The sequence below is a fragment of the Pteropus medius genome, unplaced genomic scaffold (genome assembly GCF_902729225.1).
Source record: "Pteropus medius unplaced genomic scaffold, Ma_sr-lr_union100, whole genome shotgun sequence".
NCBI lineage: Eukaryota > Metazoa > Chordata > Mammalia > Chiroptera > Pteropodidae > Pteropus > Pteropus medius.
The window spans coordinates 37,738,973-37,766,743 of NW_024340849.1; the positions used below are offsets into that span (position 1 = coordinate 37,738,973).

The window sequence follows — 27,771 nt, forward strand, 5'->3', positions numbered from 1 at the left end:
ATTTGGTTTCAAGTGGTCAGTATCATGAATTTATAATGGTATGCCCTTTAACTCAAAGTGGAAAAGCCCCAAAGCAGCACCAATCTGTCCCAATCTCTGGGAACACAACTTTAAGTGTGTAGCACAAAAAATAGGGCAGCTTGTTACATTACTATTGTTACAACAGAAGTGGCAGCTACATTTTGAAATCCCAACTAAAGGCTCTATTATGCATATATTTCTAATTCCTATATGCATGATGTCTGATTATACAATAAAGACTTTCCACTAATTCAGAAAAGCCTTCATGAAAATCTGTTCCTATGAAGTAACCGTTTCTCATTAATGAAACTTTTATCATCCTAGTAATGTGGCTTGAGAAAATGACCTTCTTGCTTTAATAAAAATGTTATTGTTATGCTAGATACAAAATATGTTTCTACTTGTTAAAACTGTAACAATGAGATTATGGACGGTTTACCAGTATGGGAAGGGTGGTGTTCTGTGACAAAACAATACTAAGAAAAGAGATAACCAATTGCTCTCTCTTCTGTAAACTAAGCTAGACGTGATCCTCAAACACTTCGGATGAAATCCCTGTTTTCCTGGCAGAGGCCATTCAACTTTGGAACAGGAAAAGAAGTTTCAAATGCATAACAGGATCTAAATCTTTCAACTGCAATATGTGAGGCCAACTTTAAATATAAAAGTATCTCTCATACAAGATGTTTTATCTTCTACTTAAACTACATCATCAAGAAGAAAGCCTAATATTTGTGAGGAAAGTATCAAGTACAAAAGCTGACTAGAGTTTATTGAATGCTTACATTGTGCCAGCTACTATGGATTATTTTTTCACTCTAACCACCACAATATAAGAAGCCCAAGTCAGCAGCTACAAAAGTGGCAAAACTAGGATTGCAAGCCTGATTGCGGGAAAGCTCATGGAATAACGCTACCACCACTGTCCAACCCTAAAAAAGTTTAAGCTGCTAAAGAACAAGGTCATGGGGCAAATTACAAAATATAATCAATTCAGTGAGACAGGCAGAATGGTTTAACGAAAACAGCCCTTGATTTAGAATCACAGTGCTTGCGTCCTGATTCATGCTGAATACTGAGACTTGAGTCTGTCATTATAAAATTGTCATGATAAAATACACATTAGAGCTGTCACTAGAACATTAAGAATATAAGGAAACATGCCTAGCACTGCCCTTGACAGAGAACAGATACAATATTCCATTTCCTTCTTTATCTTCAGTTCCCATTTCAAAATAAAGCAGACAAGTACAGCATAGGGAATATAGTCAATATTGCAATAATATTGTATAAAACTAATAAGATTGTTTGTCAACTTCAATTTAAAAATATACAAGCAGACAGCTCCTATTTATAAAATGTAAATCTTCATGGGACACCTCCCCGCTTTCTCATCCCCAACAGACTCGCCCACAGAGAGGTGCATCTCTGTTGCTACTGTGAGCAAAGAGTTTTCCTATCACTCTAATCTGCCTTCTATTACCATTGCATAAAACTGTCTGGATAAAATATAATAGCAAAAATACTGTTATTTCATGCTTTCAATACGTAGGAACCAAGAGGTAGTAATTTAAGTACTACACTAAAGCAGTTTAGAAGAAAAAATGATCATTAAAGTAAGTAACACATTTCAAAGCAATTAGTATCCAGACATGCAAGCACCGTATCTTGATCAGCAACTAAAGGAAGTAAGCTTGACTAAGACTTTCTCCATTTCTCTCATACAACACAGTCGAAAAAATGTCAGAGCACGGTACATAAAACATTCGGATGAAATATTCTTTTTTTTTCATGACATACATTCTCAGAGGGCTAAATAAACTGCACGAGAAAGACTGAGAGGCAAGTAAAAATCTTTTAAATCTATTCTTCATGAAAAGCCTTGATAAAACTCTGGCTTGAAATTAAGACTGTATGCTTGAAAAATAAAATGTTCTGAGTAAAGCTGAGAAGTTTTCATTTACAGGTTTAAAAAACTTATTTAAAAGTTAAATGTCTTTAGCGAAAAGTTTACAGTTGTGCGGTATTTGCTTTGTCATTAAGTATATGGAAGCTCCGATCCAAACGAACCAGTACTCTGAGGTCTGAAAACCTGCAAGGCATCTGTATCTCACCCTATCTTCTCTCTCATTTTTTTACAGACTGTGTCTCTCCATTATAGCTCCATATCTTTCCTCTTATTCTTATCAAACCACCAAATCTAAAAAAAGGGTGAAGCATATGACCCTTTAACGCTGACGGGGAAGCTGCTAATCAACACCCTAGTCTTGTCCATATTCAAAAGGCAAATCACAAACTTGCTTTCTAAACCAGAAAGCATATGCTTCTCGTCCCCTATGAAATTGAAGGCTCCTCCCACTCACGAGAAAACTACCAAGTTTCAGTTGTTTCCTTCTTTTAAGGCGATTAACTGAATACATGTGTTCTTCCCTCCGCTCTTACATTTATTTTAAATCCTTCCATTTTTTAAGTTAGAGAAATCTATAAAAATACGCTCGCCTGAAAGGCATTGGGAACTCATTTTGAGGGCTGAGTTTCAGAAGACAGGCAGAGAGAGAGATGAGCGAGCAGAGTTTGGTTGAGTTTTTTTTTTCTTTTAATTCCTGCCACAAGGTAATTATTCATATCTGTTAACAAACGATAAAAGCTTTTGGAATGCACAATGATGCAAAGCGACGGGAGGCACAAGAAACAGGCACCATGCAGCTGGTGTGCTCCGTGCCACAAAGGCTGCCGCGGGCAGCACGTGAGCCGGAATCATAACACTGTAAGTCCAAGGCTCACTACTGCCTCAAATTGCACCCAGTTCCACGTCCCAAAGCCAAAGGGCTCCGGCGGGAGGGCAACCTACGACAGGGAAGCTGACAAACACTGGACGCCCCTCTCGGAGGGCGAGGCAGGGGATAAATGAGGGGAGAGTGCAGGAGCACGGAGAAGATGCGCGGCGGGTCCCAGGGAGAGAAACAACCGGGTGGGGGTGGAAAGGGGCGATGAGGTAAAGGCGCAGAAGCGCCGGCTGCAGCTCAGGCCGACTGAGACGACATGGGGACCGGGGCCAGGGATTAGTGACCAACGGGAGGGGGAGGGCCATCCGCAGACTGAAGCGCGTGAGCCAGACCCGAGGTGCGCGTGGCCGGGGCGGGGAGGCAGGGCGCATCGGTCACCTGTATTGTTTGAAAAGCTGGTCCGACTCCCTAAAGCCGTTGTTGAGCAGCATGTTGATGCCGGCCAGGGCCAGCTCCGCGTCCTGCAGGGGCGCCGCCGCAGCCGCGGCCGAGTCTCCGTCGTCCCGCCGCCGCGGCCGCTGCTGCTCGGAGCCGGCCATGGGAGCGCGAGGCTCTGCGCAGGGACGAGGCGAGGTGGAGTGGCGGCCGCTGCGGCCCCCGCGCGCGCGCCCAGAGCCGGGCTCTACCTGCCCGAAGCGCAGCTGAGCCCGGCGGTGCGGCGGGGTGGGGCGGGGCGCGGCGGGGAGGGAGGAGCCGGCCCGGCTGCAGAGCGGCTCGCGCTGGGGGCGCCCAGGCCGCCGCCTCCCGCCGCCGCGGGGTATTACTCAGCAGCAGCGCATCGGCCCGCGCCTCCCGCGCCCTCCAGGACTCCCGGCTCGCGCGGGCTCCGGAGCCGAATCCGTTTCCGGGTATATCTAACCCTGCGGAATCGGGGCCCTAGCGGCTGCCAACCCTGCTTCCTGCAGTCCCTGGGTGTCCCCAACCCCCGGTCCCCACACCGCGCCCCTCGCCCAGCCGTCCCAGGCCAACGCGCGGAGCCTGCTGGGACACGCGCGAGGCCCTGAGGCCTGGACCTTGACCGCCCCCTCCTCCAAAAGGGCCGGACCCCGGGGTCTCGGGGAAGCGGGAGAGGGCAAGCAAGCGGCTTTGAAAAGGGAACGGGGAACTCTTCCTGGGTCGCAGCGGGAGCGCGCACCTGGAGACCAGCGGGCAGCAGCCGGCACGCGGCGACTTTACCGGGAGCACCTGAACCCCACGCAGCCAGCGCCCGCGACCCCCAAATTCACCCTGTTCCTGGTACCGCCCACCAGCCCGTGACAGCCAATCCCCGAGGAGGTGGGCGGCAGGAGGGGACCGCAGCCCGGAGCGCAGTGCAGAGGACCTGGAGGGGTGAGCGCCTACATCTCCACACCCACCCTCTCTGGCCCGACGCTAATATTTGCGCTTCGGGACAAAAAGACTAACTGGAGGCCCATGTGGCATATACCTAAACATTTAAAAGTTATAAAATGAGTTGTTCAAGTGAGTTCTACTCTCACCCCGACAATTATACTTTCATACAAATGAAACAAAAAAGTTAAGTGTGAAGCTATGATTTTCATATGACCGAATTTCAACGATGACTGAATTTAGCCATCATTGCATATGTCTGACTGTTATAATGGGCTGGTTATGTCTGGGTGGGTAATATGGAGAGAAATAATTCATAAATCATTTTTGTTTTTTTATAAATTTATTTTTCTCACCTTTATTTTAGCAAAACACTAAATATGTTGTTACAATCAAGACGATATTCCTAATGTCAAATTAAGCCACCTTAAATCATTGTAGTTCTTAGCGTGAAGTTTATTAATTTCAATTTAGAGAAACTTTGCTGAAGCATTTACCACTGAAATTGTTTTTAAAAATTAAAGTCATATTCAGGTTTCGAGTAAAACATGAATTTTATATATCTTGTCCAGCATTTTAATGGGATCGATGTAATGAATTACCACAGAAAATATTTACAAAATAATATAATTTTATCATATAAGTCGCTATCACTTATTTTGTGATTTGTGCCATCTCACACAAATATCTAAATCCATACAGTATTCCCAACATTCACAGATACAGATTTAAGAGTAATGTGAATTGCTGTCACTTCTTAGCTGTCAGGTGTAACTGTTACAAAACCATGCTAATTCTTGAGTACATCTGGAGCCACAAATTGGAACATAAAAGCATAAAGAAAATGGATGCTTCTCATCCCTGGGAAACACGACTTTGTAATGCAGGAGTAATTGCATTCATGCAATCTGAGAAGGATTTGACAAGTTGACCAATTTTTTTTTTTTTAATCTAAGCTCTCTTGGATTTAAATAGTGTTAGTCTCAAACATCAGCAGTGCCACAGACCTTCGTGGCATTCAGAAGCTATAATTTTTGTTTTTAGGATATTGAGCAAGAGATGAGTAGCATTTCCCTGGGGTCTGAACAGTGTTGACCATGAGAATGCATTTAAGGGTTGTAGGGTCCACTGAGCCAGCACTGAGTGCCAGATCTCGGGTGACATAAGTGCCTGTGTGTTCTTTAATAAATTTGTATGTGTTTGTTTGGACAGGGAGGGCCCTCTAATGCAGGTACTATACTGGCCATGTGACTTATATGGGGTTCTTCCCCCAGAGAGAGACTCCTGGCCACACATTACTATTGGTAACAGAAGCCAACAACATGTCCGGTGCTTACAAGCTGCCTGAACTTTGGATCTGTGGATGATGACCCCCAAATTCCTGAAACAATCTAGTCAACAAGAGAGGGAAGCCAAGAGAGCAATACCAAACTAGCAGATAACCTGTACTCCCTCAACTGGACGAGGCAGCAAGCACAGTCTTCTGTGTTCCTGTTACAGAGGAAAAAAATAAAGGAATTGATGGCGCAATGGGCATCGTTAACAAGTTGTACATGGCGCCCTGTAGCTAACAACAGGGGAGGGTGCGCAAAATCAAAGCAATCTGTGTGGGATCTGTTCTGTCTCAAGAACCTAGCACCATTGGCTACGGTTATGCTGACTTCGTGAAATTTAACTATCGAATGATTGGGGCAAGGTCCAGTGCAACTGACCAGCATCTCATATACAGGTGGGGGTGGGGCGTGCACTGATGTGGACGGAAGATAACTTTGCCGTATACTATATACAGGTATATGCCAAATTGGATGTAACCAGATACAAAAACAATTATATTAGCAAGAGCATCATGGACATTTTCAAATATTTGCTCTGTGATAGAGGATACCAAGGATTGAAAATGGGCCCCACAATCCTGAACCAGTCATTATACTTGCGGCAGCTGCAATTGGTACCAATACCTCCCCAAGTTTCACCTAGCATGTGGGGAATTAAGGCTGATTTTTCTTCACTAGAAATGGCGGATAATGATGGCTATTTAAGAGGTCATGGTGTATATTACCTAGAAAAGGAAGGGACATCTAGATTGCTAACATATTAGGACATCATACACTTGAAACTGTGAGGTTCTCAGCACCCTCCTGCAGAACTAATGCAGTCTTCAGTGCACTTAGCTTCAGCCTACTAGGAGTTACTTTTCTTCTTTTGGAAGAAGAGAGGAGAGAAGGGAAAGAGGGAGGTGAGGAAGGGAGAGGGGAGAAGAAAAGCTCTCAAGTGAAGGAAAGAACCTATTTTCTACACACCTCTTGTGGCTATTGTCAGTGTTTTGTGGTTGAGATTTCTTCATGAAAACGAAACTTAAAGTTCAAATAATCAGTGAAAAGTTTTAGACATGTGTATGACCCTTTACACGATAGAATTTTTAATATAAGATCTCTTGGTTGCAAGTAATGGAAAAACCTGACCCAAATTGGATCAGAAAAGCAAAATTTTTTATTTATTAAGGGGGTTTCCCAAAATGAGGCTGTACCAGGGTTGCAACACTGTGACTAGGATCCAGTTTCTCCATCTCTCAGCTCTGCCACTTTGGTGGCTCCATTCACAGACAGGCTCTTCCCTCCTGGTCACAAAACGGCTGGAAACTGCCAGGGCTACCTGCTAGCTCCTTCATATCCAGCGGGGAGGTATAACCAATGCTTAACCCAAATCCCCGAATTGAACCTCATTGGCTTTGATTGGCCTGATTGTGGCCATTCTTGAGCCAATCAATGTGGTTAGGAGGTGGCTCATTATGATGAACTAAGGCAATCGGAGCCTGCTCCAGGATCTGAAAGGTGGAACCGATTCCATGCAAACTCTGTAGCTGGGAAATTCCAGGTCTATTAGGAAAAGGGAGGTAGGGAGTGGATGTCAAAGTGACAACTAATCAACATTTCCTACCCTTGTCTTCCTACACATGTTAAGAATTTGAGGAATTACAATTTTAATGCATTTAGAGAATATACTACCTTAAGAAAATCTCACATGCTTGTTAATTTTTTTTAGTAATTCTAATAACCGCGCTTTAATGTGTCTTTTTGTAAATCTGCATTATAGTTGAAATGAATACGGGTTCTCTGAATGTCTAAAATTCTAAAAAGGAGGAGAGCAGAGAAATTAATGTCACTACATTTTCATGTTATATTAGCTGTGCTGTCAATTCAGTCCTTTACTAAAAGGTGAGGGAAGATTTAGTTAACTGCTTTTAATTAGAAGGTAAATCACGTCAATGCTACGTAGATATGCAAAACTATACACCAGGTTCTGTACTTTTCTATTCACAGGTGGGTTACTAGCTGACCTCTCTGGTGGGGAGCACGTGGTAGACCCGAGGGGGTTCACCTGGCTGTCTCTCCAGCAGGATGGGCGTCTTTGACAGGACACTCACGCTGCCCCACAGTGACCATGGAGCTGGAAATCATCCCCTTTGCATTGGATGCTTCCACATCTGCCTTTCCCCAAACCAAATGTTCAGTGGATACAACATGGGTTTAAGCAGGTGCTCACTAGAGTTTAGATCATTGTTCTGCTGCTGTATAGATTCAGGGGCAAGACTGGGGAAGACGGCATACGTCCCTCCTCCAGCTATTTTCTTGCCCTGTGTAACTCAAGCAGTGAGGGCTTTTGCCCAGTCCTTAGCTAGGGTGTGTCTTTGAACGAGAATACAGGTCCTTTCCTGATCTTCAGAAGGTTTCTCACTCTCTCACTCTCATCTTTCTCCCCTCACATTCCTTTTGCCTTTCTTCCTGCATCCCTTCCCTTTAACCTGTCTCCTTGCATTTCACTGGCATTCACTCTTCCCCAAATCTACCATCCCTTTCTCTGCCTTACAGAGATAATCAGATCTCCTTCTGTCTTGGTCCCCTCTCATGATTTGCACATTTTTACAGCCTCTAGTGAATGTCTATGACTTCTCTGTTCACTGACTGTTACTCTGCAGAGGGAGAGATGGTCTCTGGTTTGAAGGTCTGGGTCTACTGAATCCCTGGAAAGGGAAGCAGATTAGCTCTTGTCCTGTGGATGGTAGTGGTGTGGGGAAGGCGGGGGAGGCAGTCAAAGGTAGGGAAAGTTCCATACAGTACATTGGTGGCTTTTCTCCTGGCATATCTAAAACAAAATATATCTTGCCACTGTGATTAATTTTTATCTGAAATTCCCATTTTTATCTAAATAAAAAAAATATTTCTATTCATATAACTTTTCCTATTTTTCACAAACGATCCTGATCTTTTTATGTTAAGATATTAATCCTTTCCAAAATTAACTAACAACAGATGATATGTCCCAGTTCTTCTCTCTAACCACTAGGCCTCTCCTCTGACTGTAGGAAGAAGGAGATTCCTTTCTATTGACCTAACCACCTTTGTGACTCTATTTTGAGTGGAAGTAGCAGCAACCTTGGCGTTTACTTCTCAGAGTGGATTTGTTTCCAGATCTGAAAGTGTACTCCGGTTCCCTAGGACTGCGTAGAGCATACAGTAGGTGTTCCATATCTGTTTGTAAGTTGTACAGTGTGTGTGAGCTACCAAGAGGGTGAGGCGGAAGTATGGGAGGAGAGAGATTGGGCCAGGAGTCTAAATCATAGATTATGATTCTTTCTGGTTCTGCAGTGCATCAATTTTATAACCTGGAGCAATTTTTCTTAACCTCTTTCAGGCTCAGTTTCCCCATTTCTAACAAGAAGATAATCAGTACTTTTAAGGGAAGTAAACGAAATAGTGGGCATGTGAAAATATTTCATAAGTTGTAATAGCAAGATATTATCTGAATCCATACAATTAATTTCCTAATATTAATTAAAGCCAGTCGATCCTTCTGTTCATATATTTATTTGCCAACAGTATTACCTTGAAATATCCAACTACTAGAAAATCTGTGCAATGAAATAACCAGATGCATCATGTGGAGATGAATAAGCCATTTCTAACATAAATAATACATGTTTGCTATTATTAGTGCAGCCTAAGGAAAAAGTGTAGATTTTCTTCAGACAGTATAAAAAAAATAAAGAAAATATACCTAGATTTTAGAGTTCTTCATCTGATTCTGAATTGTTTCCATTAATATGTTTTAATACTACTTGAAAGATTAGACAAGGAAATCGATAACATTTGGTAGAAAGAATTTTAAAATGCGTCTTCTATGTTCTGTGTGTATAACATTTTTTGCCAGCCAGCTTTTGTTTATCTTTGCAAGGAGAAATGCATTGCTAATATAAAATAATGCCTTATTCATAAATCACTTGTGTTTTGCTCAGAGGTTGAGTTAGCAATCCACGTGTCCTAACTGAGAACTCAGCACCACTGAATTCCCCACTGTAACTTAAATAAATAGTTAGAGAATAAGTTTTCTGTCAATGGAGGTAATCCCCACAGGTATTACCTGTACAAATGCATGGATGTCCTGGAGCCGAGTGTCCCGACACTCTGGCTTTTCACATGGTACTCATTGAGTGTTTCCACTGCATCAGAACAGGGGTAAGTGCTAACAAAATTTAGACAAACATTATGAGGCCTCTCATTACTGCGAATGAGACATGTAGCCAGATACATATTCATAGTGTAATATTGTAAGTATCAGGGCCATGTGACCCTGGTTCAAAGTTTTTCAGAATTCATTTAATTCTTGGGTTTATTCCTTAAATGATTACAACAAACATATACCTAATGAGCTGATAGTCACTGGTTTTCTATTAATTTGTTGATTCTTTACGTTTTCAGAGTTAGCATGTGGGTTGCCCCAGAATACCTGTCTCACTAATTTATGGCCAGTGCTTGAGTTTTTGAGCCCCCAAATAGTGTTAACCAGTTTGAGTTCTCCCACTAGTCATTTAAGGGAGCTAATCACTATTTTTGATCATTTTCACATCTATCTTCAAAAGAAGATCCATTACAACTGAAGATATTTAAAACAATGAGAATAAAATTTTAAAGACAATTTCAGAAGAGGAATTCAAAATATGAAAAAAATCTTAAAAAAGAATGCATTTGTAGTCTCCCAAGGTATGTAAAGGAGGAATTATCCACTACAGTGAATAATATTGTTTATTTATTTTAAGAGATTCTATTAAATAAGCCTAATAATCTAAGCTGATTATCAGATATTAAACTCATCTTGAAAATGTTCTAAAATTAAATAGTGGTGATGGTTGTACAGCTCTGTAAATATACTAAAAAACATTGGCTTGTGTACTGTAAAGGGTGAATTTTTCAGTATGTAAATCATACCTCAATAAAGCTGTTCATTTAAAATAAAAAGAATAATTCTAACCCATAGGGTGCAAAACAGTGGGAAAAGTATGTTCATGGTTTATTTTTGGATTTCATGTCTGAGGCAGAAAAAAAAACAGTTACGAAAAAAAATCTCATCTTGAAGAGTGCCTATAAATCAGGAATGGCTGAAGGCTGCCATCACTACGTGCCTGGTGCAGGGTTAAGACTTCACACAAGTTTTCCCTTAAATTCTCAAAGTAACCCTAAGAGGTGGGCTTTATACCAAGTTTACAGATGTGAAAATAAAGCTAAAGAGGTTGGATAATGTTCCCAAGGCCATGTAGCCAGTAAGGGTTAAAGTGAGGTTTAAACCTAGGTCTCACTGACCACAGTAGGCGAGTCCTAGTTGTTAGAGTAACATCTAGAGGTCTGACTGAGGGAGTCCACTTGCTCATGCACGTGCATGCACACACATGCAGACACACACACCCCCTTTATGAGTTTCATGTGATCATCATCATCTCTTCCTGAAAAGAATGTCACTTAACATTTAGAAGGCATTTTGAAGGCAGGCAAGTGTATGATCTCATATATGATCTGGTTCGCTAAAACAGGGGTGGAGCCCAGGCATCTGCATTTTACTGAGAACCCCAGTTTGAGTCTAATGTGAGCAAACATCAGACAGCCCTATAAGAAAGACTTGCTGACATGGTGACTCCTGGAAAGCAGAGAGGCTATTGTTCATCTTTGTGTAAAATGGCCTGATTTCTTACCCTTATTATATTTTCATAAATATTGCATGGATGAATGAGTAAAAGAACAACTTAATATCATTTTGACGATAAATCATTTCTATAGCCTTGGATATGAACAATTGTTATTAAATTGAAGATAAAGGTATATATTTAGACCTTTAAAACAAAAGTATTTCATGTAATACCTTAAGAAGTAGTATTTGCTCCACCGGCTAGTGATTTATGTATCCAGAGTTGAAAGCAACACAGTACAGAGGGTAACTAGTCAGAAGAACACAGGCCCCCATGAAGGAAGGAAGAGGATGTGAACACTAAGAAATCACTTAAATCCTAACTCTTGACATTTATTTTTAAATGTGGTTGTAAAAGAAGATTCAGAACGTTCAGCTGTGTCATGGCTAAAAATACACATTTCTTCACTTCTCTTCACTCTCTTCACCCTGCCATTTCCTCTGAGACAAAAACAGTGAAAACAGGGGGATACTGTGAGATGATAAAGGGAAAATGAGAGTGCAGTTTATACCCACAGATAGAAAGCTGGATGCCCAGATACCGCCGGACTAGTTTCTTGATTCCCCGAACCAGGCCAAAGAGCAACAGCTTCCTGGACTCATGAAATATCCCATTTCCTTTACATTTCTGAAAAGGTCACTACGTCTAGTGCATGGGCGTATGAGCACCTCTGCCTATGAGCACTATTTCTGTGCCCCTATCCCACCAATCTTGCCTGGGGAACAAGAGTGCCCTGTTTAAATTAAAAAATGCATTACCTCTAGACTTAAGATAGTGATTCTTTTGTTTTCCTTTGTTCAATTAAGTAATTCAAGCAAAATTATTTGCCTATAAAAAGCTCTTTTTCATGTAGGTGTCATAATAAATAGTCACAGGTATACTAGTGGTTCACTCTAAGAATGATATATTACATAAATTGCAGGTTTTCCCGGATGTTGTCCAAGATGACTTAATTACCAGATACCTCAGAAAGACTATCATAGTTTACCTATATAAGGGTCGATTTAGTTCAACAGTATCTTCTTCAAGGATGTTCTATGCGCCAACCACTGTATGCTAGGTGCTGTGGAAGACAAAGTTGAAGAAGATATAGCCCCTGAATCTGAGAGTCTTCTAGTCTAGTGGGTGAGACAGACACACCAACAGGTGATCTAATATAAAATGATCATAAGATAGAGGTATATATACTGTGTGCAATGGGAGCACAGAGGAGGGACATTAGTGCCCCTGGGGCTCAGGGAAGGCTTCTGGTGAGGGGTTTGATAATTGAGCTGAGTCTGGAAGAAAAAGGGAAAAAATATGTTCCAGGTAGAAGGCCCAGCACGAGCAATGGCATGGACATATGAAACAGCAGACATCTTCAGACAGTGCAGTTGTCCTAGAGGGTAAAGTATGAGACAGGAAGTGGCAAGGAATGAGGCTGGGGAGATGAGGAGGAGTCAGGGCTTGAGGACTTTCTATGCCTTGCTAAGCAGTATACAGGCAATGAGGAGCCAGAAAGGAATTTAGACACAGGACTGACACGGTCAGATTTGTGGGTAGATGGAAGGCTCACCCGATTTAATAGGAAGGACTAATTTAATATGAAGAAGACTAGAGACTTAATGAGAAGCAATTGCAGAAAACCAGACCACTTGTTACTCCCTAGTGTGTGAAACTGTCAGTTCTTTTTCTGTTGCAAATGACCAAATCCAACTCAAATGGGCTTAAATGGTGAAGGTGCCGCCTGAGGGTGGATCGCAGGCATCTGCAGGCCTGGGTACCTATGTCCACTCAGTGACACCAGGCTCTGCTTCTCTTTACAGGTTGGCCTTTGTCTTTTTCTTTCTTTCTTTTTAATTTAATAATAATTTTTATTTTTTAATTACAAATGGCATACAATATTATGTTAGTTTCCGGTGTACGACATAGTGATTAGACATTTGCATAACTTATGATTGCGATAACTCTAGTACCCATCTGACACCATACAGTTATTACAATATTATTGACTATATTCCTTATGCTATACTTTATATCCCCATGACTATTTTGTAACTACCAATTTGCATTTCTTAATACCTCCCCCTTTTTCATCCACCCCTAAAACTCCTTTCCATCTGGAAAACAGGTAGGCTTTTTTCTCTGCTACGTGGGAAACCAAGTAATAGGACAATTCTTCATCTGCAGGACTGTCTTGTACCTTGCAATAGTCTAATATTCCTGCCTCCCAATGCCAAAAGCATCTCCCAAGCATTATAACAACCTAAAATTCCTTATTCATTTAAAAAAAAAAAAATTCCGTAAAGTGGTACTGCCCCCTATCTAGAACCATCACTCTGGAGAATGAGCAATTCAAAGCCCTTCTTTGCTAGATTTGAGTTTTCATCAATACCACCAGCCCTTATGACTCTAAATGGCTGCTGATCAATTCAAACTCTATTGACTCTTTGAGCTAGTAATCAACATCAGAGATCTTCTCAAGGTGTAGTCTCTAAATCTAGATCCTACTCCCCACTTTTAGTTTTTTTTCCGTGAGCATTTGTCTCCAAGCTTGCCCATTTCTATGGAAAGCGAGACTTTTTCTCTCCAGTGTCTATATGCTCACTGTCCAGGGTGATTCTAATTGGTGCTGCTTGAGTCACATGGCAATCCCAGACACAGTCCCTGGAGGACAGAATGCTCTGAATGGCCAGCCTAGGTCATACGGTGAGACAGCAAAGAGGGTAGAGCACCCTGGCTAACAGCCCTACCAGATCCACACACAGTGGGGTGGAATTTGTCTCCAAAGAAAGGAATGTAGGCACACAACTTATGTCTACCTCAAAGGATGAATATGCAACAACAAAATATAATTACTGCTTACCTTACCCTCCAATATTCCATTCTGCAGTAAAGAAAATATTAAAAAAAAAAAAACAAAAAAACAAAGCCCAAACTTTCTCCTACCTCTTCCAAAAATTTCGGTGAATTTGGAAAATGATCTGTTTGAGTGGAACCCAAGAGTAAATTAAGCACAACTTTATTAAATGTTTCTTTAGGATACTGATGATGTAACTGACTTGAAAATCTCCAGGGTATGTTGGTAATGCTGGAGGCGGAGCTGTAAAGAACTGAGAAATTATAAGAAAACTGTGCTGGAATAGGGGCTAAGGGAAAAACTACAAAAAGCAAAGGAGCACCAAGGGACCAGGATCTTTGGCTTGTTGGAAGAGCATCAGTAAAGCAATAAGACAGAAGAGAAGGAGGGAGGAGAGAGACAGGAAGAGGTGGTGAAACTCCATAAGATACAGATTGGAAAGTTGTTTTATTCCAGGAAATCCAGGAGGCCGAATATTTAGAACCCAGGAAGATGTTAATTAATTGATCCCCGAAGTTATTTCTCAAGGTCCTTGATCAAGGGTACAATCTAATGGCCTAAGGTCAGCAGTTTCTGTCTGAAGCCAAGCCAGGTAGACCTGGGACCCATACGGGCAAGAACTCCGCTTATCCAGAGATATAGCGTCTACTAGAAACACAGATAAAAGTAGCGAGGACTAGCAAAAAAAGATGATATTGCCAGATGAGGCTGGTGGAAGAACTCCTTAGCTAGGAGACCAGACATCGAGGTCATCCAGAAGTCACTGAGCCTGGTTTCACATATTAAACTGCAGTCAAGATAACGGAATGAAGGCAAAGCAATTGTGTGAAGGTTTTACCTCCAAATCCTCTTACTTTTTAGCTAAGTTCTAGAGTTGCAGAATCTCAAAACTGGATAGAACCAGATAGAACACAGAGGTCACTGCATCAGAAACTTCAGTTCTTGATTCAACTGTGGGTACTTCTGTTGACCTTGATCAATTTGCTTAACCTCTTTCAGCTTCAATATCATCATCGATAAACACAAATAACGATAAAGTCCCTGTTTACCTCATGGGACTGCAGTGGTAACCATGTGAATGAACCAGCTACATAATTTGTAGAGTCCTGTGAAAAATGAAAATATGGGCTCCTCGTTAAAAAAGTATTAAGAATTTCAAGATAGCAACAGCAGAGCACTAAACCAAGTGCCAGGTGCTTCTGAGAGCAGAGCCCAGCGTGACTGTACAGGTCCCATCATGAAGTCAGCCTTGCCAGGTAGGATAATGCACATCAAAGAGCTTTAGCAATCCACAAAGAGTTCAGCAAACTAGTGAACTGTTCAACAAACTTTTGTCTGTTTTTTCTTCTTGGCTCACCAGCATTGTATTATTTTGCTAGAGCTGCCATTAAAAAGTACCACAAAACCACAAACTAGGATCTTACACAACAGAAATTTACTGTCTCTCAGTTCCGGAGGCCAGAAGTCTAAAATCAAGGGTTGGTTCTTCCTGAGGGCCATGAAGGAAGTGTCTGTTCCAGTCCTCTCTCCTTGGCTTGTCTTTTCCTTATGTCTCTTTGCATTATCTTACCTCTATTCATGTCTCTGTGTCCAAATTTTCTCTTCTTTTTAGGACACCAGTCATATTGGATGAAGGCCCACCCTAAAGACCTCATTGAATCTCTATTATCTCTGCAAAGACCCTATCTCCAAATAAGGTCACATTTTGAGGTACTCGGGGTGGGGGCGGGGTGAAGATTTTAACATATGAATTTGGAAACGAGGGGCTATAATTCAAGCTGTAAGTAGCATCGACCCTCCTCTACTATTTTGGAGGCATGTGCAATGGTGTGTGGTCTCATGAAGAGGCAGTGATGTTAGGCTGGGTAGAGGGGGCCACAGTTTCTGCTGCCTAGTGGCACCACTCTCATTACTTGTTCTGTAAGACTCATTCTTTTGGAAAGCCCACCATGGCCTTATCTCTGCCACCATCTTCAGACACAGCCTCCTCCAGTGTGACAGCTAAGGGTCAGCTCTGGCACAGCTTCTATTGTGCCCACCACAAAGGAGCCACAGTGGCTTTGCAGCCCAGGCCCAGGTCTTTGAGGACACCTGCAGAGGCACTGGCTCTTCCCACCACTTGCAGACTCACATGAAGCACGTTGCCAGATTGCTGGAGCCATAGAAGATGGCTGCCCCACAGCTGCTTGGAGGGGCAAGTTGACAACTTGAATTGAGGGAGAGCTGAATCTCCATGGAACCATCTTTGACCAGTGAGAGTCAGGGAACCAGCAGATAAACTCCTCTCTCTCCCTCATGACCGACAATGCCCAGAAGTGGCATTTCTATTTGCCTACCCAGAGTCTTGCTGGCTGAGCATCGGGCATGGTTTTTGTGTTATGTGGCCAGCACAGTCAGTCACATATCACCCTGCATTTTCTCCTACTCTCTCCTTGCTCACTTCTCTTTTCCCCTCACTCTTCCACACTGGGTTAGAGCCTTCAGCTTTGTCTCATGCCCTGTTTTGTATTGTTTTGATGCCCAAAGTCAGGGGTCTTGGAAGAATTCTTCTGTTTAGAAACTAGGAAGGGAAAGAAGGAAACCATTTCATCATACTTGTATGTCCAAAGCTCTCAACTTACCTGAGGTTCAAAGACATAAAATGGCAGGCCACCAGGAATTATAAACAAAGAGTCTGAGTATATTATGAAAACATCAATTATGTCAAAGCTACACAGAACGGAGGCAATCATCCAAGATGATTCAGGACATCAGATGGAAAACAAAAGGGCTTTCACCTGAACCGGCCGCATAAAGGTGGCTATGTAAATGGAGGCCAGGGCTGCAAGCGTGTATTTAAAGGGTGTGGCATATTCTCCCATAATTACAGATTCCTGAGTAGCAGGATGCAAATAATTTTTAACACCGTACAGTAGTTTATCACTTCAGTGCTCTTGAGAGTTTCACTCTATTTAGAACCAGCTTTACCTTTACAGTTAACATTGCAGTATTATGCCGGAGGAAAAATTAGAAATGCAACTTCAGTATAGCATTTATTTCAATGCGCAAATGATGACCAGGTAGGCTATTCAGGACCATGTTAATATATTTACAAATTCTTATAGCTTCTTTTTTAAAAAAAATTTCAAGTAGGTCTTTTAAAAATAATAACGGGAGTTTAGGTCAACCAAGGACAAAAGCAAGGAGAAACTCCAGAAGAAAAAGCAGTTCTGTTATTTATTAGCTTTATGACCTTGAGCAAATGACCACACATCTCTGAACCTTAGTTTCCTCTTCTACAAAATGGAGAATACAATAACCTCTCTAATAAGTTGTTATAAGAATTAAGGGAGCTAGTGTGTGGGAGAAGCCTAGCCCATAATTAGTGCTCTATAAATGTTAATTATTACCATAAATGATTACTTCTCAACATGGAGATGTGATTATATGTGAGAGTTGCTTCCGGAAGACCGGAAGTAGGCAAATCCTAACTCTCTCTGTTCCCCATATCTCTGAAGAAGAACACGAGTTTTATGCCCCAAATTGGCTCAAGAGAATTCCTCTTGAAACCAATTTCTTAAGAGAAGGGCATTCACCTGTGCCTTGAAGATAAGCTCCAGCAGTGGAGAGTAGGGCTCTTGTCTTGAGTACGGTGGGTCTCAAAGTTTTGAAAGCATAAGAACTGCCCAGTCTGTGTATACAGATTTCTAGGCCCCATCCTCAGAAGTTCTGATTTCATAGGTCTGAGGTTTGAGATCCGAGAATTACCTACCATTTAACACACATATGCACACGTGCATGCATACACAGACACACAGACGCATACACCATAATTCTGAGGTAGAAGGTAATTGGTCCACATCTCCAGAATTATTATCTGGAGGTCTCAGATACTCTTCCAGCCCTGTGGTGAGTATATGCAAACAACCTAAGCTCCTGGAAAACACTTCCATGACCTCCCTTAGACTGCAGGCATTTTTAATTAGCCAGTCCTGCCCATACAGGCCTTATTTTAAGGTTAGCACAGGTGCAACAACTTAAATTCAAAGTATAACACGGGTTATAAGAAGGCAGTGCTTCCCAAATTTGACTGCATATTAAAAATATCCAAGGAACTTTTTAAATAACCCCTCCGACCCGACCCCCCAGTCATGCCCATATTCAGTTAGAAAATGGGCAAAAGACATAAAGAAACATTTCACTGAAGAGGATATGCAGATGGCAAATACACACATGAAAAGATATTCAATATCACTAGCCATGAAGGAAATGAAAATTAAACCACAATGAGATATCACTATACACCTTTCAAAATGGCTAAAATAAAACATAGTGATAATACCAAATGCTGGCAAGAATGCAGTGAAACTGGATCTATCATAAATTACTGGTGGGAATGTAAAATGAAATAGCTACTCTGGAAAACAGTTTGGCAGTTTCTTAAAAGACTAAACATATACTTAAGATCCGACCTAGCAAATGCACTCCTGGTATTTGTCCCAGAGAAGTGAAAACTCATGTTCGCACAAAAAAATTTTATACAGATATTCATGGCAGCTTTGTTTGTAATAGCTCCAAACCGTAAACGAACAAAATGTCCTACGACAGGTGAGCATTAAACAAACTGTGGTATATTCAGGTCATGGAATACTACTTAGCAATAAGAAGAAATAAACTACTGATGCACATAATTTGGATGGATCCCAAGAACATTATACTGAGTGAAAAAGCCAATATTAAAAGCTTACATACTAGATAATTCCATTAATTTAACATTCTTGAAATGACAAAATTATAGAGATGGAGGATAGATTAGTGTTGATTGGAATGCTAGGGAGGTGATACTGTAGGAGAGTATAAAAGGAGCATGAGGGTGATCTTTACAATGATTGAATAGTTCTGTGTCTTCATTGCAGCTATGGTTATACACACATGTGATAAAATGACATAGAATTATGCATACGCATTGTACCAATGTCAATTTCCTGGTCTTAATATTGTAACTATAGTTACGTAAGATGTAACCATTAGGGAAAACATTGCAACCTCCTGTGAATCTATAGTTATTTGAAAAGAAAGAAAACAAAAATCCTGATGCCCAGGCTGCTCCCCAAACCAATAAAACTAGAATCGGGGGAGGGGCAGTCCAGGTGTTAGTGTGTTACAAAGCTCCCAGGTGATGGCTAAGTGTAGCGAAGGTTGACGAATATATTAACAAGGCATTTCATAGCTTCTGCTGCCACTATGTTTTCATCTGCAGAGCGTCATAGTCAGTAGAAACATCCAATGTACGGCAGGGCTATGAGTGCCGACATCGGTTGCATAGTGATGAGGCTTTTTTTGAAGCCTTCAAACTGGGCTGATGGATGATATTTCCTGAGGAATGTACCATTAAACCAGTGTGTGGGGATACGCCCAGCAGTGCCAAGTACATGAGGGGGTGGGTTTGGGGGGTGTGGATGTGGTGTTAAACTAGGCTAAGGAAGACCCAGGGTTTCATTTCCCTCTGTTTCTCCAGATTCCTGGACAAATAAAAAACTACTCTCTTGGGTTTCTGTTTGAAGTTCAAAACGGATTCTCTCCATGTTTCTAAAACACCTGCCGACCACACTGATGGGCTCTTGCACACAGATTTTAGAACTACAGGCTGGTTTCCTTTGGTGACTCCAAATGGTTTCATCTCCATCATTTTCTTCTCTATCATCTCATTGTAAAGAAATGAAAACCACTGCACAGAATAAAGTGATAGTTCTTGAGGGAGATATTTTATTTATTTTTCCTTTTGTATCTTTAGCCAAAATATCTAAGGACTAATCGTGAATATAACAGAACACCTTTTGCCCTGATTGTTTTTCTGTTTTTCACCTTCATTAACTTCCTGCTATTTTATTGCCATTGTTTCAGAGCTTCGAAACTATGTGCCTGATAGTTTCAAATGCTTTCCAAAAGGAATTTCTCCAGCTGCATCTTGGATGTGAAAGCTTTGTTAATTGTAACAGTTCATTTAAGATTGATATGAAGTTTTCTGGTCGATCGTTGGTGATGTCATATGAACTACCAAAACCTCTAATGCCAAACTGGATATTTTCTCATTATATTTCCCAAGATAATTAAACAGGTATATCATTTTTTTCAAATGGGTATTTGGTGTATAATATGGCATGCCTTTAAATAGTTATCCAGAATGCTACTGCTAATTGTGACATTACTTAAATATTTATGAAAAGTGAACTTTGATTTGCCATTTCACTCAAAGATAGTGGAAGGTGAGAGTCCAAAGCTCACAGCTGGAGGGCTACATTGTGTTCTTTTTACAAGCTTGAACTGACTCTTTGGATCATTTTATGTACTCTCAACCAAGTAAAAGTATAAGTACTGTAAGTGGAGGTCTACTAAATTATTTACTGTCAAAAAGGGGCTGCATACTTCATAATAGTTAGAGTCCTTATCAATGCAGTGGTCATTTAATGATAGATATATTACACCGCCAGTATGCACATTGTGTGATCATAGATATTTTCTGCTAACCTGATGTCACCACAGTCTTTTCCCCTGACCCTCCATGGAATACCATAGAAATGGTTTAACAGCTGCTTTTTGTTCAAAGATTAGCAGAGATTTTTAAGAATGGCACTGAGAAAGTCTTGTCCCATCTTATGAAATCCGTTCTGAAAGCATTTATTTCAATTATACTTGTCTATTTCGTATTGATAGGCCTTTTATCATGTCCTCAATTTGCAGCAGTAGTTTAACATCAAAGATTTACTTAACCAGTGAAACGAGATGCATGATAAAAACAAAATGATATAACAGTTTGATTCTTCTTTTCATTCATGCTGTCTCATTAAACTACTAATCACGAGAGAAACTTTGGATTTCTTAGGAGAAAAACAGCAGAGTTCTTAGGACTCAAGTCTTTTCTAGTTACACAGTGAATGCAGCTGCAGGGGGAGACCAGGTATTCAGGAGAGATAAAAAAGGAACCTGAAAATAAGTTCAAACTTCTGCCACTGTTGTAGCATAACTCTCCTTTCTTGTCCCCAATTTTGCTCAGAAACTGTGTACCCAATTGTGGTCCACCTGTATGTGTAAATGGAATTGAAAAGACTGACAATAGCTTGGGCAGCCTTTTCTGTGCATACGGAGGAGCCCAGGCCTTCTTCTTGGAGTGGTTGACTACGGCTCTTACTCTGTGTGTGGCACATTGGTCTGGACGGCCTGCCAATTACTAGTTACTCCAAGGGAGAAGCAAGCCATGCTTGTTAAGCAGGTTGCTGCACTCCAAGCACAGAAACGTCAAGTGCAAATAATTACTACTAATGCAAAAACACAGAAAAGCTGAGCAGTGGGACAAAGCCTTTCTTGTTTCTGAAGAAAGCTAACATTACTGCCAGGCAGTATATTGAGCTTCCATGCTTTCTAGTATACATACATTCTTCAATTTATTGCAGTGCATAATTATATATTTATTTTGAGCTCTATGCTCTCCCCGTAGGCTTCAAGAGGGCAGAAACCACATATCTTTTTTTGTTTACCATTGCACACACCTATGACAACGTAGGAGCGTGGTAACTATTTGTTTAATTAATGATGACTGTAGTATTTCAATCATAGGGAAGAACTTCCAAATACATTCCTTCGCATTCATTGTGACCTTATTTAACCAAGTTAACTGAACTCTCAACATAACTTCTAGATTGTTCATGTTAAATTACTGGGCCAGACATGGAGGAAATGACATAGTGGCCTATGAATATTTTATGTAAGGCCTGATGGCCATGAGCTTGATTATAAAAAGTCATAGCCAAGGAGGCACCTTAGCTGGTAATCATTTCCATCTTTTTGTCTCCTGAAAGATCTGCATGTATCTCATTCTGTATAGGTATATTCTGTATCCAGATGCTAAAGACTGCTTGGATAGAAGATTTCATTGCCTCTTATAATTTATTCTAGTGCTTAACAGCATGAAAGATGACTACTGCAATGTTGACACATAACAGATGTTAAATAAATATTACTGTTGTTTTGTGAATCGAATTCAGCAGTAAAAATGAAAATTGTAACTACTAAATATTTGGTGTGAGTTATAGCAGCTCTCTTTAATCTTCACTTTCAGTTCAGTCGTGTTTGCATGGTTAAATTGCTTTCCTTCTAGTATCCAATTTACATGCAGCTTTTCTACCAGAGGCAATCATTTTCCTAGCCATTTTGATTTTGCCCTGCTCAGCATTTTGAGGTAGATGGCTCCCGGCATAAGTTAGATTCTGAGTCAGTGGCTGAATTATTGCTCTCAGAACCCCTTGCAGCATAGGCCTTGCAAAGTGGTTCCTAGGTTTTCTTCTGTATATTTGAAGGAAATACATGCTCTTGCCATGTACAGTGTGCTTCATAGATATTGCCTCTTGAATAAAACTTCTTGGAAAAGCACATTTTTACAGTGTTTTAATTTTTAGACCCATATAACTAGTAAGCATAACGTATTATTGTGACACACATATTAAGCACTTCCTATGAGCCAGGGGCTAGAATTACAGCTATTATTATAATGAAAGTATTTGCTCACCACCTGGCTTACCACCAAAAGTGAAGGAGATGTTACCTCTTCTGCAAAGAATTATGTATGAGAAGTCATCTTGGCCAAGGTCAAGGGCTAAAGGTTAGGAACATTATTTGTGGATAATTTTTATCTTAAACTAAAAAAAAATCTTGATTGAGGTATAATTGACATATAATATACAGCACATATTAAAAATGTATTATTTGATGAGGTTTGACATAAGTATAAACCAGTGAAAATATCACCACAAATCAAGGTAGTGAACATATCTATTACTCCAGAAAGTTTCCTCCTGCCCCTTTGTCAACCTTGCCTTCCACCCCAGTGCTCACCAGTTATCTTTTTCCTGTCATAAATTAGTGTCCTTTGGTTGGATAAAGAAGAAGTGGTACATATATACAATGGAATACTACTCAGCCATTAAAAAGAAATCTTGCCCTTTTGACAACATGGTTGGACCTTTAGAGTATGATGCTAAGTGAAATAAGTCAGACGAAAATGTACAAGAACTGTGTGATTTCACCCATATGTGGAATAAAAAATAAACAAAACAAACAAAAACCGAAAACTCATACAGACAACAGAATGGTTGTCTAGAGGAGAAGGAGGGTTGACAGAGAGGACAAAGAGGGTAAAGGGGATCAGATATATGTTGACAGAAGGAGACTAGATGTCAGATGGCGGGCACACGGTAGAACATACAGATGTCATATTATAAAGATGTACATCTAAAACTTACAATGAACCACTAGTCATCCTTTTAGTAAATATTTATTTAGCTCCTAATTTAAGCTAGGCATTCTGCTAGACTGAAGATGCAATAATAAATAAACACCATCCCTGCTTGCAAGGAGCTGATTCTCTAATGAGGGAGCAGATGGGTAAACAGACAGAGTGACCATCGAGTGTAAGGGCCCCATGCTGAGAGAAAGCATAGCACCTTTGTAAAAGAGCAACTGTTTTTTCATAGTTCACAATCTAGAAGGGAAAGAAACTAATGTAAAAAACCTCCCTAAATAGTGTGAGCCCCAAGTTGGTAGGATTTGATGATGATTATAATAACAGCTAATATTTATTGAGCTTTCATAACATGTCAGTCACTGCGTTATGTTTTTTCACTGAGTCATCAAAACAACTTTATGAGGGGTAAGTATATTATTATCTCCTTTTTATAGATGAGGAAACTGAGACACACAGCAGTTAAGCAATAAGCCCAAAGCCATATTCACTGTTCTGGTTAAAGGGCAAATTCATTTAAACTCTTCCCTTGACCATGCATTCAATAACCATGTTTCTTTTTTATGGTACCCAGTAGCACATTCATCAACAACAGACTATTCTTTTTGAAAGAATTTGCCACATAATATGTAGAGTGCAAACCAATTAAACTGAACCTGAAAATTCAGCCCACAATATTTTCTCTCCTAGAACATCTTCTGGCAAAAAATAAATTCTCATAGATATTTCTATTTTTATTCCAATTTCCTTTTTTCTGTGTGAAAACAAAGCTACCCGTTATACTTTCATTAAGCAGTTGGTCATCTAATTTCCTTCTGTAGCTATCTTGCTAGAATAACCACCATCTTATCTTTCCCCTCAGAATTTTCCCTTCAGTGCCCTGGCTCTTCTGGAAATTATTAGCCCAAGTTTTAGAGAATGGGGGGTTTTACAAACCTCTGAAATTTTATTAAGTGCTAAAATTTCATTTGGAGAATTAAATTTATTTCAAGAGACTTGTGGTTTCTTTACTCATGCAACTGTTTTTTTCATCGAATGCCTACTATGTGCCAAGTGCTAATAATAGAGCGTAATATTAGCTCTATTAGCACAGTGTACAAAACGAAAAATAAATCATGCCCATATGGAGCTTACATTCTAGTGTGCGTGGGGAAGAGTAGGGGTGGCATATAGACTGTAAATAAATAATAAAAATAGAGTAGGCTAAATGAAAAGCATGAAAAACAAAGAGCAAAGCAGAATTTAGTGTGTGCTTGTGTGTACAGCATCTTTATGTGTGCCTATTATTATCTCATTGTAACAAGCAGATAAATTAATGGGAGCTTTCCCACTCTCAGATCTCATTTAGGTGATCTGAACAAGAATAGTTGAAAAATTTGCTTTCGGTGATGTTTTATTTACCTTAATATTTACCTTTATGGTCTTATTTACCTTGAAATATTTTGTTGTAAACATTTTAGACTCTTTTTACTAAGTTTCCACAATTAGTCTAAAACTCAGCATTTGCTTTACAAATATGTAATTGAAGAGAAATTGCCCATCGCTCACTTTATTTCCAGGATGTTTCTGCTTATATCCGATGAGTCACTTCAGTGGTACTGTCAAGTAGTAATTCGGTGGAGGGTAGCCAAATGTTTACTATCGGTATGTTTCCTTCTTGAAGATTAAGCTCAAGACTAGACAAATAAAATGGTTATAAACCTAAATTATATCCAATCATCCACTTTGTCTACTCAAAGACAGTTTTTTTGGTTAAAGAGAATCAGTAATTTGAGGCAGTCATCTAAAGAAATTTGGCAAAAATTCCATTGATATTTGTATTGATTCAGAAAATGACATAAATAACAAAATAGTCACTACTGGGCAGAGGAGGGAACCGGAAAAGTGAAGTTAATGTTTGGTAGAGTTTGTCTTTTACACCCTCCTCCTCTCTTTCTCCCTCTATGCCCAGGGCTGCTGTCTGCACCCATGAAATGAGTGGGCCCCTGTGGTGTGACTGCTGGGAAAAGAGGATTTGTAACTCTGCACCTCACCCAACAGTGACTGATGCTCCACATGCCCATTTATTGAATTTCTGCTGTATAGGTACTAAGAATTCAATTACTAACAAGAATACTAACAGCTAATACTTACATGGTATGTGGTAGGTACTGGTCTAAGTACTTTACATATGTTAACCCTTTAAATCATTACCACACCCTATGAGGTAGGTACTATTATTATCTCCATTTTACAAAGGAGAAAATTGAGGCACAGTTTACTTAGTGGGTTTTGAATTTTCACCCAGGCAGTGTGGCTGCAAAGTTCTACCTTGACTCGGCTGTATTGCCTTTTGAATGAAAAGTAAATAAGACACCACTTCTGCCTTTGAGGTGCTCTAGTCCAGGGATCCCCAACCCCCAGGCCACAAACCGATACCCATTCTGTGGCCTGTTAGGAATCAGGCCACGAAGCAGGAGGTGAGCGAGCAAAGCTTCATCTGTATTTGCAGCCACTTTCCAGTGCTAGCATCACCGCCTCGGCTCCACCTCAAATCATCAGGCATTAGATTCTCATAGGAGCACCAGTCCCTAGTGCCAAAAATGTTGGGGACCACTGCTTTAGTCCAGTAGGAGAAACAGATGCAGTCATTCACTCATTTGTTCCCTCCTTCATTCAATGTTTATTAAGCACCTGTTCTACATTGAGAACTATGTATCTCGCAGCTTGGCATATTCCTTGTCTCTATAGAACTTAAGGTACACAATCTATTATAAAATGTGGAGCATGCAAGATGGAGACACTGTGGAGTATCATGGGGGCCCCAACTAGAGGCAATTAATATAATCATTGGGGAGTAAGGAGGGCTTGCTAAAGAAGGTAATATTTGGGCCTCATTTCTAAGGATGGATTTTACATTTCCTGCTTAAAATATAACTCTTGGGAGATTTAATGTTTTAAGTTGGAGCAGCCATTTTACAACTGTTTGGATGAATTCTTCTTTCCTGATGAGCACCCCCACCCCCAGAATGCAGACTTAGTGCTGCCATAGCTGAGGTGACATCAAACTGGATAACAGAGGTCGCTCTGTCCAGAGGATTCCCTGAAACTCTACCTCCCCCAATTCATGGCCCTACCCAAGCCACATCCAGGTGTGTCCTCGGCGAGTTAGGTACTCCTTGCTGAGCAGCGCCAAGACTCACAGTGGTGACAACTGGCCTCCATTTTTGGTGTGGTTTCTCGAGGCACCTGTAAGCACAGTATCTGTGGATTGCTTGCTGAATCTTAACAGGTGGTTCTGGAGGGGCACAGGCCGGAGCTAAACTTGCCTGCGGCTGAACCCCTCTCAGGACTGTGCCATTGGACATCTACTACACAAAGCCACACTACTAAGACCGGGAGACTTAGGGGCTTTGCTTAGTACATAGAAACAGATACAGAAAGGCAGCCAAAATTGGAAGACAAGCAGAAACCATATGAGAAAACAGAACAGAGATATAGGAATAATGGAGTCAAGCAATCTAACAGATGCAGAGTTCTAAACACTGGTTATAAAGATGCTCAATGAACTTAGGGGAAATGTAGATGAATTCAGTGAGAACTTCAACGAAGAGATAAAAAACATAAAAATGGAAATTATAAAAGGAAACCAGTCATTAATGATGAATACATTATCTGAGATGAGAAGTATATTAAATGGAATAAACAAAGTGAATAAAGAAAAGGATTAAATGGCCTATATAGAGGATGGGGAAACCAAGGACACTCAATCAGAATGGCAAGAAAAAAGAAGCCAAGACTATAGTAATAATTTAAGGAGCCTATGGGACACAATTAAATGTAAAAATATCTGTGTCATAGGGTACCTGAAGGAAAACAAGATGTCGAAGAGCTATTTGAAGAAATAATAATGGAAAATTCCCCTAACCTGGTGAAGGAAATAGGCATACAATCCCAAGAAGCTCAGAGAGTCCCCCCAAAAAGGAACCCAAAGAGGCCCACACCAAGACACATTATAATTAAAATGCCAAAGATTAAATGTAAAGAGAGACTCTTAAAAGCAGCAAGAGAAAAGCAATTAGTTACCTACAATAGAGCACCCATAAGACTGGCAACTGATTTCTCAAAAGAAACTATACAGGACACTTGGCACAAAATATTTGATATGATAAAAACCCAAGATCTACAACCAAGAATATTTTATCCAGCAAAGCTATCATTTAGAGTTGAAGGACAGATAAAGAGCTTCCCAGACAAAAACAAGCTAAAGGAATTTATCACCACCAAGCCAGTATTACAGGAAATGTTGGAGGGACCTCTTTAAGAAGAAAAAACATGTATCAAAAACATGAATAAAGAATGGTAGTAATTACATTCCTATCAACAAATACCTCAAATAGAAAATAATTAAGTGCTCAAACCAAAAGATAGAGTGACCGAATGGATAAGAAAACAAGCCCCCTACATATGCTGCCTACACGAGACTCACTTCAGATTAAAAGACACACAGAGACTAAAAGGAAGGGGA

At 40.5% G+C, this 27,771-nt stretch overlaps 1 protein-coding gene across 3 annotated transcripts in view; it reads right to left on the reverse strand.

Moving 5' to 3' along the window:
- TTC39C (tetratricopeptide repeat domain 39C) overlaps positions 1–4,023 on the reverse strand; it is an 87,309-nt gene extending 83,286 nt beyond the window's left edge. The window contains exons 1-2 of one of the 3 annotated variants that reach the window (XM_039844361.1): positions 3,943–3,958; positions 3,186–3,360 (exon numbers count right to left, since the gene is read on the reverse strand). In XM_039844361.1, the coding sequence (XP_039700295.1) occupies positions 3,186–3,346 (161 nt within the window). In that variant the 5' untranslated portion in view covers positions 3,347–3,360; positions 3,943–3,958. Of the gene's footprint in view, positions 1–3,185; positions 3,479–3,942 lie in introns of those variants that run through there. The other 2 variants (XM_039844355.1, XM_039844371.1) reach the window with 2 other exon arrangements.
- Positions 4,024–27,771: the final 23,748 nt, after the last annotated feature.